This window comes from Penicillium lagena (genome assembly GCF_028827675.1).
Source record: "Penicillium lagena strain IBT 129212 chromosome Unknown utg000005l_segment0_segment0, whole genome shotgun sequence".
NCBI classification, from domain to species: Eukaryota; Fungi; Ascomycota; class Eurotiomycetes; order Eurotiales; family Aspergillaceae; genus Penicillium; species Penicillium lagena.
In genome coordinates, this window is record NW_026623226.1 from 1,935,092 (window position 1) to 1,948,741 (window position 13,650).

Here is a 13,650-nt window from a genome sequence, read left to right on the forward strand (position 1 = left end):
GTGGATCTCGACAGCCATGTCCCTTTCAATGGAGGACGACCTCTCATTATCCCAGTCCATTCCCAAGAAACATGCGGCTTGTGACGAGTGCAGTATGTACTGGTTTGTAGTGTCTATGGGCAGGAAAGTAGCTAATTACAAGCTACACAAACAGGGAAACGAAAGCTGAAATGCTCTGGAGAAGCAACGGGATGCTCCCGCTGCATCAAGCAGGGGCTTGGGTGCCACTACTCTATACAGAAGCCAATGGGTCGCCCACCCAAGAAACGGACGCGAAGCGAGGAGGAAGAGGTCGAGCCTCCCGTACGAGATATTCCTAGAGATGAATTATGGCCCAGTCCAGAAGAGCCGCGGCCCTCGCCTTGGGCTATGGTCCCAGACCCGACAGCTGCAACGGATATACCACATCTCTGTCCGCAGGTCTTTTGGCATCATTACAACGAGTCATCGCAGCCCGCGCCGGATTTATTGTCCGGTCAGGAAGACCAGAATCACACCTGGCACCCCGATCGCTTACTGAATGCCAACCTTCCCGTCCCGCCTTCTTCCAGCCCATGGCCGGACTTCTCGACCGTGACCGAGGCCACAGCCATGCCATTCTCAGCACTGCCAACCTTCCCAAACACGCAATCTCCCCCGTCTCTTTCTCCTCCAACCCCGGCTTCATCCTCAGACTCATCCGGCCCCGAGTGTACGTGTCTATCGTACCTGTACCTATGCCTCAGCCACATTTCCTCGCTCGCTTCCTTCCCCGTCAACTCACACAACATCTGCTCCCTCTACATCGCCGTCAGAACCGCACAGCACGTCATCCGCTGCGAGAGCTGTCCCAAAAATTTCGCCACAGGCGTGCAGAACATCATGTTCACCGGCACCCTGCTGACCGTCGTCGCGGACGCCTGGCTGCGCGTATTCAAGGCCAACGCCGCGGAAATCGGCATGCAAGCCGCGTCGCCGTCATACGTCTCTCGCGTGCTCCAGAGCGCAGACCCCGCAAAGAGCTGGGAAGATTGGCTCCGGCAGGTCGTTCGCCACGCCGTGATAGGTGGTCACATAGACCCAGACGCCCAGCCCGCGGGCTCCAACCAGCCAGATCTACTGTCTGTCATTCGGGAGATTGAAGATCGTCAACGCCGCTGGCATCGCCCCGGATACCAGCACTGGCCACCGCACCCATCTCCTCTGGGTAGACCCCAGCTCGATCCGAATGACCCGGAGAACTCCTGTGATGAAAAGGACCTCTTGTGTTTAAGGGTGGTTGGGAATGCTAGGCATGTCATCTCGAGCTTTGGCTTCGAGCCTCATGAGTATCCTGAGGGTGTGGCACCTTGCACGTATCCTTGATGAATAAATAAATATATGGATTGCACTGGTTTGCATCTGGGAGAAAGTCAGGAAGAAATATAGTATGAATATAATGAGATACGGAATAGACATGTGATTTCACATTGTATTGACCTTTTTTCATTCAATTTTCGTACGTGGAAATCCGCAAAACACGCTATTTTTAAGTACATCAATGTTCAATTCGGAGGAAAAGTAACTAATCAAGCCCACCGTCCGTCAAATGCCAGCAATCCTTGTAGATATGACGCCGAGCAACGTGAATGCAAATTCTCAAAGGGAAATAGGAGCAAATCAGAGGCGTGGAGATCACTCGTCTTCGTCATCGTCCACCACGTAGCGCTTCTTCCGCGTCGGAGGCGTCCCCTCCTTTGGTGCTTCGGAATCAGATGTCCGCTTTTCAGATCGCTTCGGTGCAGCCTTTGCTGGCGTCGGAACCTCATCGTCTGCCTCGCCCTCGGCATCCATGTCCTCGTCCTCCAGTACCTCTTCCTCGTCATCGTCGCCGTCTTCCTCAATGTCCTCGTCACTTCCAACCAGGAACCCGTCGTCTTCGTCGTACTCATCCTCCCTAGTGCGTGCACCGCGCCCGTAGTCATCGTCGTCGTCCGAGTAGATCTCACCATGGCGGTTGGTGCGGCGTGGCTTCTTGGCACGAGGACGAGTGGTAAGCATGCCATCGCCAGCTTCGAGGTGGCCGATGCTGAGGCCGGATGGCATAGAGCGCCCACCACCGCGACGACCACGGTCTGCCTCACGATCCGCAAGTTGCTGCCGGCGGCGTTCCGCTCTCATCGCATCTCTCTCTGCCTGTTCCGCGCGCCGCTGGGCCAGTTCAGGGTCCTCCTTGACGTCGATCAGAGGCACCGAGCCGTCAGCAGTCTGTTTCTTGCCACGGGCTGCAATAGCCAGCGATTCCTGGAGCTTCTGGACCGCATCATCGGTCTCCAGGGCAGTCGGAAGAACAGTCAGGCCATGTGTGACGTGCGAGGTCAGTCGGAAAACCGATGCCGTTTCCACCGCCGCTCCGAGGTAAACGTGAGAATCCAGCTTCGTGTCATACTCGCCAGACTTGGTGAGGGGTGCAAGGGGTTTGGAAGCGATGCGGTATTGCTCAAGTGGCGAAGATGCAAGCTGAAGCGTCACGGAGCCATCCTCCCATCGGATCAGGCGCGCATTCGATTGCAGCAGGGACTCGTCGTCGGGGTCTTCCCGCCAGCAAAGAGATGTCGCAGCGGTCGAATAGGGCGGCGCGACGTAGGTCTCTGGGTTGAATTCTTCGGTCTCGATTGATAGGAACTCGGGAATGCGCATCGTGTAGACCTGGCCATCGTTGGTCACCGGCACCGGCGGCCGTGCAAGACCCACGTCCATAATGTTGACGGTTCCGAAATCCTCGTCCCCGGCCTCATCCATGCGGTCATTGCGGCGATCGAAACGGCCCTCGTCGTCGCCCGAGTCCAGTTGCTCATCGTCTAAGGCGCGGTCATTGCTACGAGGTTGGTCAGTATTTTGCGCATCCACCCGAAAGAAGTTGAGCTCCCATACTCGAGATTGTCCAGTCCGCCGTCCTCTCCGTCCGAGCCAAAGAGGTCGGCGTCGTCATCCTCGTCCATCTGGTCCAGGGGGGTGTTTTCGACATCGCTGTCTGGAGGAGTTTGGCGGCCATTGGGCGCGGCACCGCGGCCAGGGCGTCGAACAGCATCCTCATCGGAGGGCGACATGATGCGGAGAGAGTTTAGAGGGAGGATGTGGTTGAGGGGTGGAGGAGGGGAGGGAGAGGGAGGAAGGGAGAGAGGAAGGATATAAGTGGAGGAGTCGTGAGTGAATATAGTAATGGAGTCGATAGTAGGGAATCAATGCATGAATGAAGCAATAGCAGTGACTGAGATTCCGCGCGGAAAAACAGGATAATCCATCCCGGACCAACACAGCTTCTCCGATTGGGCCAGACCGGCAAACAATCACAATCAGGAGGTGCTCTTCATCGCGGGTGCTTCTTCCTCTTCCTCCTTGCTCCTCCGCTCCTCTCTTTTCATCCACCCTTCTTGGCTCACAATGGCGAACTTCCTGCAGAGCGTGTAAGTGTGATGCGGCTGTATTCCCTGGCTCGCCCTTCTTTTGTGCTCTCTGTCCCCCTCATTCCATGCTGGTCGCCCGCAACACCAGCAGCCCTGATTCGGGCACTTCACTCCTCTTCCTGATCCCCCTTTTTGCCCCTTTTTTTCCATCTGTCGGTCTCTTCGATTCTCTTTCCTGTGCTGACCTACCACTCACAGTCGCCAAGGGTTTGGCAGAGGAGGAAACAATAGGAACCCCCCAAAGTCCCCCTCCCCCGGTTCTTCAGCTCCCCAGACTCCCCAGGGTGGCTCCATATCGAACTCCCCCTCGCTGTCCAACAGCCTGACCCTCGATAACCTTGGGGCCAACGATCCTGATGGACCCAAGTACTTCTTTCAGGAGAAGTATGCCCCGCTCAACGTGCGGGGCAACTTCTTGACGTTGTGTGCTTGTCCGAAGAATGTGGAGCTGGGCGAGTGGCTGGCTCACCAGAGTAGGCAGCGTGGAACCCCCTTCATCTCAATCTTCACTGACGGTCTTCCCTACTAGTTGTCGAACAATACCGCCTGCTTCATGGCATGCTTCAGGTCATCCAGGAGGTCAATTCTGTCACCGGCGTTCCCATCTGCAATGAAACCACTTGTCCGACGATGTCGGCTGGGCGGTATGTAATTGAACTATTTGTCAAGGCAGACAGCTAATGGCTTACAGGCTGACCTACACCTGGCTGGTGGACGGCCGAGCGGCCAAGATCTCGGCCCCGAAATTCATCAACCGCGTTGAGAAGTGGATCGTCAGCAAGATTCACGACCCGGTCATGTTCCCTACCGAGAACGTGACCAGCATTCCCGATACTTTTGCGGTCAAGGAGGTTGCCGCTGTGGCGGGTGGTGCGCCGCCCTCGGCAGATGCCAACCCGGCGGGACCGAATGGCACCCCGGACGACTGGATCGGCAAGTCGAGCGGCTTCCCCCAGACATTCTACAAGGACTGCCAAGGCATCATGAAGCAGATGTTCCGCTGCTACGCGCATCTGTACCATGCGCACTGGCTGAACCCCTTCTGGCATATCAACAAGCACGACATCCTCAACATGTGCTTTGTCCACTTCGTGACCGTCGCCAAGTACTACCAGCTTGTTTCCGACAAGGAGATGGAGCCGATGCAGCCCTTGATTGACCTTTTCATCAAGCAACAGCGCATTCCCCCAGAGGCACTCAACGGCGGCCACTGGGCCCAGCAGCCCTCCTCTACCTAAGCTCCACCGGTCTGGAGCGTTTATTACCATTGATGATCATGACATGTTCAGTCACCTGGCGTTGGTCTTATGTTCGTGATCCCTACTTGTCATTCTTTTCCATCAGGAATTTAAAAAAAAAATGGACGAATCTGCCGATGATACACAACCACAGACCCGGGGCCTGGAGCATTCAGCATGCGGTGTGATTATTTTTCATTTTTTTTTCTCTCGTGATAATCTTAGCTTTTTTTGTGCCTTCGTTGGTCATGATTGCATGTCTTCCCATTACATCCTCTGGCAGGTGCAGCCAGCATATATGCCGCATGATTTCGAGAATTTCAATGCATAGGTTGAGTCTTCATCTGATAGTGTTGTATGTAGTCTATCTCTGTTGGTTGAACCAAAGCCCGGTAGATGCTACCATCCCTCTTCTGGATGGTCATTGTTAAGTCACATCAGGAAGTATAAGTAAGTGCCTTTGCGGATGCACCTTGACTCGAGCATGTATAGGAAGAACCCACGTTCCTGGCAATCCTCCTATCTACGGATCTCCCAATGTATGCTGGGGGACATTCTGGATCCTGGCTAATGATATATGCCTTTCTCCCAGCTGCAATACTTGACTCCGGGTGCAGACGCGGTGCTATATGGCGCGGCTCGGTTTGTGTTCACGGCCTGTGGATCGGTCCGGCTGGGGGGCTTTGTCTGTGGATCGTCTGTTAACACACTCGGCCTTACTCCGACACCCTGCAATATTAGACTTACCTTGGAGGATTCCCACTCAGGTTGATTGAATGATCGTCTTGGATCTGGGCGTAGTACTGCAGTACTGTGGTGACGGCACTCTCGCCACGGGATATGGACCTCGAATCAAAGATACACCCCATTCTCCCCCTCTTGATCCTGCTCATGTGCATGATCCCCATTCGCAGCCAGTGTATTATCTGCCGAACGCTGCTGTTCCGCATCGCCATCACCATCATCCCCCTCCTTCTCCTCAGCCTCGACCCACGACTGACCCCTCCTCTCCACCTCCGTCTTAAGCAGCGCGATCCTTACATTCATAGAAGCAATCACATCCTCATTCTCAGCGACATATCCCTCCAGTTCCTTTTTTTCTTCCTCCGGGTCCTGTGACTCGGCGAGGAAGGTGCGCAGCTCAGCGTTGGAGCGGTGCAGGTGGGCGATGGAGTTGCGTAGCTCGGAGACTTTGGCGTAGACGGCTGAGAGGGGGAGCTCTTGGATTGCGGAGGCGAAGGCGGATGGGGGGGATGGGGAGGGATTCTGTTGCCATTTTTGAAGGGGCTATATATAAGCAAGGATGGTATGAGGGAGAGTGAGAGAGTAGTGAATAGGAGCTCGGCTGTTGGTGGTTGAAGTTATCGCTATCGTCACGTGGTTCTTCTGTTCCACAAGAGTTGAGAGGAGGATTCCTAGATCGGAGGAGGAGATGGGAGGAGGGCAATAATTGGAATGTGTGGTTTTGATAGAAGGGAGGTTCTTAGTTGGTTGGATAAATATTTTGGTTGTTTTACCTCTACAGGTTGTGTTATGTGGGATGTTCTGCCGTGTAGATGCCAATATATATATTGGGTAGATCCCGGGTGATAGATATCAAGCGTTTAAAAAATTCATAAGATTGGTTCAAAATATCCTAACCATATATATCGTGGTCTATAACCACACAGTATACAAAACTCTCAATCGTTTATAAAACGCATTGCCCCCAAAGACCGCTGAAACAAAGCCTTGAAGTGACCGGGGAGGAGTCGATTCGAACAAAGAACCGGACGTGCCCGAACGAGTGAAAACTTGTAATTTAAGAACACCACTGTAGATCTCAAACAAGGCCCCCGAATATCTGAGTTTAGCGGAGAGACCCCCCGTAAGACCTATTGTTGAGGCTGTGACAAGTCCCCCGTTGTGAAGAAGACAAAGACCCACTTCCTATTTTAAACCTCCTCATTCTTTGTACCTTCGAGGCCCCGAAAGCCATTGTCTATGATAAACCAAGGCACCGGGCATTTCTGTAACATGCAGATAGCCGTGTTGGCAGGGGGGTTCTCAAAGAATGCAGGCTATATCTGGCTTCATAATCCTGGCTGAGGGCTAGCTCGACGAATAGTTCGAAGCCGACGTATCCTTGACCGGTGGGGTTCTTTGACCCTGTTTCTTCAAGGATCTTAGAGACTTTCAGAAACGTGAAGATTATTTTTGGGTTTCTCCGTCTGGATTTATCATGGCTGTTGGATGAATGTCTTGTAGTGCGTGCCTCGCAACATTATGGGGATAGATATAAATTGAGGTCATTGCTTCCTGAATTCCTTTCTCTAGCGTGCGCATTCAGCAGGTCTCGCTGAAGCTAGGGGCTTTATGGTATACTGTCTCTTGTGACAAATCGATCCAGATATCGACCGAAGTGATGCACTCTTCAATACCCACAGTCGGTAAACCACCCCAAACATTTCCCCATTCAGGAGTGCTAATAACCATGAAAACAGGCTACACATGAGGGAGGCGAGCCCCCCATCAATTGGGACACGGAGGTCAAGGACCTTGAGAGTCTCCGATCCCGCAGCAGCCGCAGCCGCAGCCCAAGTCCGGACGACCAGAGGGCGCAGCTATGTCACTTTGTCAGTCATCCGTGGGGAGTCATCGACTACTACCTATACCTCACGGCGATCGAGCGCGGCCGCGACGGGGAGACCCGGCTCAACGAGACTCGGCTGCTGGCAGCCGATGGATTCCAGTATCTCAGCTTCGACGACCTCAGCGATGCCGAAGACACTTTTGCCCGCGCTCCGGCGGGCACGAATCCCACGATCTTCTTCGTGAGTCTGCCTGTGTCATGCTATGAAAACGATTCCTCGCGCAGACAACTGCTGCTGGGTTTCGATCTGCGGCGACACCATCTGCTGGGATACCTGTTCGAGAACGCGCCCGACACGACTGACCTCTGGACAGTGTGGGGGCAGGGCACGCGCGTAATCGACCTTCACGTCTTGCGATTCATCGACATGCTCGAGTACGCCGCCGAGCAGCGGCCGCAGATCTTCCGGAGCGGGCTGCTGCGGCATTTCCGCGAGACGCAGCGTGGATTCCCCGCGGGACTGGACCTGGTGGTCGCCATCCAGTTTGCGCAATTTCTGAACGATTTTGCCGATCTGTTGTGGCACGAGAGTGCGGATCAGTTCCGAGCTGAGTACAAGCCGCTCGAGGATGAGCTGCGTCGGTTGCTTCAGAGGGCGTCGTGCGAGGCGTGGTTTGGCTCGCGTAAGGGCTGGACGGCGCGGCAGTACCGCCGACACAAGATACAGGAGTTTGTTGCGTCGGAGTTGTTCTTTGGGGATGAGATGAGTACTGTGGATCCTGCCAGCCACAGTTCGGCTGCCGCTACAGCAGGCACTGCAGTCGTCACGGCTTGTGGGCGATCACCGTTGCGAATGAGCATTACGCTGATAGTGGTTGTAGTGATGATGATGATGATGATGATGCTGGTTCTGGGGTTTGAGTTACCGAGGGTACCTGATTGGCAGTGGGTTAGCTGCATGGCGGCGGGAGGTCAACGGGCTTGCAGATCCTGGGACTACGGATTAGTTCGAGAGCCCTAGCCATGGTTCCAGCGGGGGGAGCATTCAGCCATGGTTTTCCTATCACAAAACATACACTCCATATATGAACCCTCCCTTGATACTCCTACTCTATATACCGGTCCCATGATGGCTTCCCGCCGAGTCGGAGAATGCACACCGCCACATTCCTCGCCAATGGCAGGCCCGATTATGCAGTGCGTTGTGGCGCAGCTGGTCCACTGGGTCCACTTGGTGCTGTGCTGGTCGCGCTTGGCAGCATCATCGCGGGAACAACAGATACATAATGTACTCGGTACCTCGACAACGCGCCAAGGCACGGTGCGCCGCCGGGTACCGACTACTGCCCAGTTCAGCCCTATCGATCGGGGATCTTCTTTACTCTCCCTCCTCTCTCTTCTCCTTCCATCTCCTCCCCCTTCCATCCCCTGCCCCTTCCCGCCGGTCGGCTTCGTTCCACCTCAATTGTTTTGTTTTGGTCCCGACCATTGTTTATTTTCCAGTCTTGTGCCTGTTCCTCCCCTTTTTCCACCCGCCATCCGTGAGTCGCGTCAGTCGTCGCTACCATGGCTGACTCTGCCCAACAACCCCCGGTTACCGGTACGTGCTGGCCTCTTCTAACGCGCCAAACAAAGCTGATCGCATTCCTCGAATGACAGTGACCGCTCCCAATGGCGACGGGTCCGGCCGCATAGCTCTCATTTCGGGCCCGCTGATCAACTTGAAGAACATGCACCTCGAGAACTCCCCGCTCTGGCATGGCAGCGTGTTGATTGTCACCAAGCCGCACCAGGACCAGCCTCGGCTGCTGTTGCGCCAGGTGGGCTCCGTGTCTGCGCAGACCCAAGCCGATAGCACCCAGGCGACCCAGATCCAGGGCCTCAAGCTCTACGAAGACCCCAACAAAGCCTTCTGGCGATTTAACCTGGCAGTTCCTGTGGAGACGTATGAGGCGCGCTGGGAGTATGATATTCCCGGGCTATACAATGAGTCCGGTGAAACCGTCAACGCGCCCTGGCGCTTTGTGGTTCCGGCAGCCGAGCAGTCCATGCGCATCATGTTCCACTCCTGCAATGGCTTCTCCGTTGGCACCGACATGAACGCCTGGGTCGGGCCGAATCTGTGGAACGACGTGATGCGCGTTCACGGCGAGAAGCCCTTCCATGTCATGGTCGGTGGCGGTGATCAGATCTACAACGACGGTATCCGGGTGGATGGACCCCTGAAGGCGTGGACGGCCATCGCTAACCCGCACAAGAGACGCACTCATGACTTTGATGAAAAGATGCGCGCCAGCTGTGACGAGTACTACTACGCCAACTACGTGCGTTGGTACAATACCGAGCCCTTCCGCACGGCCAATGGGCAGATTCCGCAAGTCAACATCTGGGATGACCATGACATTATTGACGGTTTCGGGTCTTATACCGACCACTTCATGAAGTGTGATATCTTCCGCGGCATTGGTGGGGTCGCGTTCAAGTACTACTGCTTGTTCCAGCACCATATCGCTCCCCCCAGGTCGACCTACACCACGGACGCCCCGCAGACCATGCACGCCGTGAACGGAACCTCTGGCGTTGACCCCCGCCAATTGGAGAACACCTACGTCCTCGAAAACCAGCAAGAGGACGACTCTTGGATTCTCGGCAACCGGCCGGGCCCCTATGTCGAAGAGGTCAGCCGCAGTCTCTACATGCGCTTCGGTAAGCGCATTGCCTTTTGTGGTTTGGATGCTCGCACGGAGCGCACTCGCCACCAGGTGAACTACCCGGAGACTTACGATGCGCTCTTCAATCGGTTGGAGAGCGAGGTGGCGGCCGCCAACGGCGACATCAAGCATCTGGTCGTCTTGTTGGGTGTCCCGATTGCGTACCCGCGCCTGGCATGGTTGGAGAACATCCTGTCCTCTCCCGTTATTGCGCCGATCCGCCTGCTGAACAAACGCTTCGGCATGGCGGGTGGCCTTTTCAACGAGTTTGACGGCCAGGTCGATCTGCTGGACGATCTAGACGACCACTACACGGCTCGCCAGCACAAGCGCGAGCGCAAGATGCTCGTTCAGCGTCTGCAGGCATTCGCGAGGTCTCACTCCATTCGCGTAACCATCCTGAGTGGAGATGTCCACCTTGCGGCCATCGGTCGTTTCTACTCGAACCCCAAGCTGAGCTTGTCTGGCGAGAATGACCACCGTTTCATTGTCAATGTCGTCAGCAGCGCCATCACCAACAAGCCGCCGCCCAAGGCCGTCGCCAACCTGCTAGCCCGGAGAAACAAGATTCACCATTTGGATAGCGAAACAGACGAGACCCTGATGCCATTCTTCGACAAGCAACCCGGCGGAATCGAGAAGAGCGCCTCGTTTAATAAGGTGACCATGCCGTCGCGTAACTTTGCATGCCTGACCGAGTGCGTCGCCCCGGCCAGCATTACCGAGCCGACATCTGCCAAGCTCGAGCGCCCACCAAAGGATGGCCACGCGCCGCTGCATACAGGCGAGCAGGGCGCCGGCACGACGCACCGCGCCGCCGACGGGTTCAGCAACAGCGACATGTACGGTGGACTGGACATTGCCATTCGCGTCGAGATTGACCCGCAGAACCGCCAGGCTGCCACCGAGGGCTATGGATTCAGCAGTAAGTTTCGGAATGAATGATCTAGATATTAATTTAACGTAATCGCTGACACGTTGGCGCAGTCCCTGCTTTGACGGCGACTGAGGAGGCGCCCAAGTCGTCCCGGCTCGGCCTCCACACGCGCTCGCGCCCATCTAGCTCGCACCGCCCTTCGACGGCTCACTAATTTCAACCCTCTTAACGCAATGTTTGTTTTTGCCTTTTATGTTTTTAATGATTTGGATACCTCTTCTTCTGTTGGAATGGTGGTTTTCTACTCCGTACTTGGTTACTCTATTTGAGATGAATGTGCCTCAGTTTGTTTGGCTTTTTGTTCCCTACCGTTTTATCCTTTGGCATCATCAGCCCGTCCCAGTAATTATCCTCGATCATCATTGGATGCAATACGATCAAGGCGTGCAGATCCAATGCGGAGACACCCTGTTCCCCTCGTCTTTTGCCCTTCCCGCATCCAATTGCTTTATTCGGCCTAGAGCCGTCTGTCTTATCTTCCTTTCGCGGATGCTTTCTTATCATCTTTTCGCGGATGCTTTGAGCTACCCCAGTTCGGTAACTACTCCTGCTCTCGCCGATCGGATTCCGGGTGTGCCCCGTTGTCCTTAACTATGAGTGGAATACCGAACTAGTTGTTTTTTTGAGCTAAAACTAAGTAACTAACTAATAAGCACTTTAGGGCTCACCACTCATCCTCAGACTACTGACAGGCCCTGTTCTTCTACTGTTCCGAATCGGTACATTGTTTCCTTTTCGCTGCCAAGGCCAAACCCTGGGGATTCGGGATGTGGATGTCTCCTCGGATCCATCTGCCATTTACCATTTCGGCACTCAAGAGATAACAGGGTTGATCTCCGCAGGATGGCCTCCCAGTGGCGTGGCCTGTGCGACCAGTAGGAACCGCAGCAGCTCAGCTTCTCCGCAGGGAAAAGAAGCCGGCACACATGGATCGGAGAGTACATATCAGGGCAGGGTATCCCCTGCATTCCTGCAAAACATGACACTGTGACGTTTACCCTCTTTTCTGTTGAATCGAGACCACCTTCAGCAAAATGGTCCTCGAGACCGTCTCCGAGAAGATCACCCCAGCATCAGAACCAACACCAGCGCCGGGCGCAGAGCATGACCATGAGTCCGGCTCCATCGCCTCCGTGCACGAGCGCGAGGAGCTCGACCGGCTTGGCTACAAGCAGGAAATGCATCGCAACCGGTCCATGTTCACGCTGCTCTTCCAGTCGCTCGCCATAGCGGCAATCCCCTATGGCGAGGGCAGCGCGCTCCTCAGCGCCATCTACGGCGGCGGACCTCTCTCCATCTTTGTCGGCTGGATTGTCGTCTGCGTGCTGGACGAGTGCATTGCACTCTCCCTTGCCGAGCTGGCATCCCGATACCCCACGTCTGCAGGGCCATACTACTGGTCTTTCCAGCTGTCGACAACAAAATCCAAAACCCTGGTCTCCTTCATCAATGCCTGGATCTGGCTGATCGGGAACTGGACCATCACGCTCTCCGTCAACTTCGGCTTCGCCTCTCTCGTTTCGGCCACGATCTCCATGTACCACCCAACCTGGAGTGCCAACAGCTGGCAGCTACTCCTCATCTTCTACGGCATCACCCTGCTCTCGTTCTTCATCTGCGCCTTCGGCAACCGCTACCTACCGCAGGTAGACATCGCCTGCGCAACCTGGACCGCGCTGACCATCCTCATCATCCTAATTGCCGTCTCCGTCAAAGCAGATGTCGGCCGCCACAGCGCCTCCTGGGCGCTATCGCACTACGACAAGAGCTTCTCTGGCTGGGGCAACTTCACCTTCTTCATTGGCCTCCTCCCGCCCGCGTACGTCTTCTCCGCCATCGGCATGATCTCCTCCATGGCAGAAGAATGCGCCAACCCCTCCGTCAAAGTGCCCCGCGCCATATCCCTCTGCATCGTCATCGGCGGCATCGCAGGCCTTTTCTTCGTTATCCCCCTGTGCGTCACCCTCCCGCCATTGGAGGATATCATCAACGCCCCCGCCGGCCAAGCCCTGCCCTACATCCTGCACAGGGTCATGGGCACTCCAGGCGGCGGACTAGGCCTCGTCTTCATGGTCCTGGTCATCACGCTCTTCTGCTCGATCAGCATCACCGTCGCAGCCTCGCGCGCAACATGGGCCAGCGCCCGCGACGACGCCATCCCGCTCGCTAGGCTATGGGCGCACGTCGACGAGCGGCTCGGCGTACCGCTCTGGTCTCTTGTTCTGTTAACCCTCATCCAGATGCTGCTGGGTCTGATCAACCTCGGCAGCTCGAGCGCCTTCACGGCGTTTGTCTCTGTCGGCGTTATCGCCCTGGCTGTCGCATACGCCGTTCCCATCTCGTTGAGTCTGTGGCACCGTCGCAGCGAGGTGAACCGTGCTCCCTGGACGTGTGGACCCGTCGTCGGGCCCATTGTCAATGTCCTCGCGCTGGCGTGGATTGCCTTTGAGCTCGTGCTGTTCAGTATGCCCACTGCGCTGCCTGTCACGCCTGTGTCGATGAATTATGCCTCCGTTGTGTTCGTCGGTTTTATGGCCATATCGGCCGTGTGGTATATCGTGTATGCGAGGAAGTGTAAGTTTTTTTCTCCTTGTTCTATTGTTCGTTGTCATGGCATGTCGCTGACTCGTCGTTCGTTGCAGGGTATAAGGGTCCTCCCGAGTCGGATGCTCTGGGCGATTAAATGGAGCTGTGTGTAGCATAGAAGCTATCGTGCCTACTCTACATGTACTATTTGAACATTTCAAATCACTTCCATTAGTTAGAG

General features: G+C 55.4%; 8 protein-coding genes across 8 annotated transcripts; 5 read left to right on the forward strand and 3 right to left on the reverse strand.

The window, feature by feature from the left end:
- Window positions 1–16: 16 nt before the first annotated feature.
- Window positions 17–1,344, forward strand: N7510_007492 (Zn(II)2Cys6 transcription factor rglT; the record flags this gene model as incomplete). Its single annotated transcript, XM_056979417.1, has 2 exons — window positions 17–92; window positions 155–1,344. The coding sequence occupies 2 exons, from the start codon at window positions 17–19 to the stop codon at window positions 1,342–1,344; spliced, it is 1,266 nt and encodes a 421-aa protein (XP_056832460.1).
- Window positions 1,345–1,653: 309 nt separating this feature from the next.
- N7510_007493 (Paf1-complex subunit LEO1) lies at window positions 1,654–3,068 on the reverse strand (the record flags this gene model as incomplete). Its single annotated transcript, XM_056979418.1, has 2 exons — window positions 1,654–2,836; window positions 2,893–3,068. 2 exons carry the CDS (start codon window positions 3,066–3,068, stop codon window positions 1,654–1,656), a joined length of 1,359 nt encoding a protein of 452 aa, XP_056832461.1.
- A 334-nt stretch (window positions 3,069–3,402) lies between these two features.
- N7510_007494 (Mob1/phocein family protein) lies at window positions 3,403–4,663 on the forward strand (the record flags this gene model as incomplete). The annotated part of the gene is made up of 4 exons (XM_056979419.1): window positions 3,403–3,425; window positions 3,624–3,898; window positions 3,955–4,069; window positions 4,117–4,663. The coding sequence occupies 4 exons, from the start codon at window positions 3,403–3,405 to the stop codon at window positions 4,661–4,663; spliced, it is 960 nt and encodes a 319-aa protein (XP_056832462.1).
- A 567-nt stretch (window positions 4,664–5,230) lies between these two features.
- On the reverse strand, window positions 5,231–5,532 carry N7510_007495 (uncharacterized protein; the record flags this gene model as incomplete). The annotated part of the gene is made up of 2 exons (XM_056979420.1): window positions 5,231–5,336; window positions 5,411–5,532. 2 exons carry the CDS (start codon window positions 5,530–5,532, stop codon window positions 5,231–5,233), a joined length of 228 nt encoding a protein of 75 aa, XP_056832463.1.
- Window positions 5,516–6,641, reverse strand: N7510_007496 (uncharacterized protein; the record flags this gene model as incomplete). The annotated part of the gene is made up of 2 exons (XM_056979421.1): window positions 5,516–5,950; window positions 6,621–6,641. The coding sequence occupies 2 exons, from the start codon at window positions 6,639–6,641 to the stop codon at window positions 5,516–5,518; spliced, it is 456 nt and encodes a 151-aa protein (XP_056832464.1).
- Window positions 6,642–7,067: 426 nt separating this feature from the next.
- On the forward strand, window positions 7,068–8,256 carry N7510_007497 (uncharacterized protein; the record flags this gene model as incomplete). The annotated part of the gene is made up of 2 exons (XM_056979422.1): window positions 7,068–7,088; window positions 7,147–8,256. The coding sequence occupies 2 exons, from the start codon at window positions 7,068–7,070 to the stop codon at window positions 8,254–8,256; spliced, it is 1,131 nt and encodes a 376-aa protein (XP_056832465.1).
- Window positions 8,257–8,801: 545 nt separating this feature from the next.
- On the forward strand, window positions 8,802–11,037 carry N7510_007498 (uncharacterized protein; the record flags this gene model as incomplete). The annotated part of the gene is made up of 3 exons (XM_056979423.1): window positions 8,802–8,835; window positions 8,895–10,871; window positions 10,934–11,037. 3 exons carry the CDS (start codon window positions 8,802–8,804, stop codon window positions 11,035–11,037), a joined length of 2,115 nt encoding a protein of 704 aa, XP_056832466.1.
- An 880-nt stretch (window positions 11,038–11,917) lies between these two features.
- Window positions 11,918–13,566, forward strand: N7510_007499 (putative amino acid permease; the record flags this gene model as incomplete). Its single annotated transcript, XM_056979424.1, has 2 exons — window positions 11,918–13,457; window positions 13,526–13,566. 2 exons carry the CDS (start codon window positions 11,918–11,920, stop codon window positions 13,564–13,566), a joined length of 1,581 nt encoding a protein of 526 aa, XP_056832467.1.
- Between the last annotated feature and the right edge of the window lie 84 nt (window positions 13,567–13,650).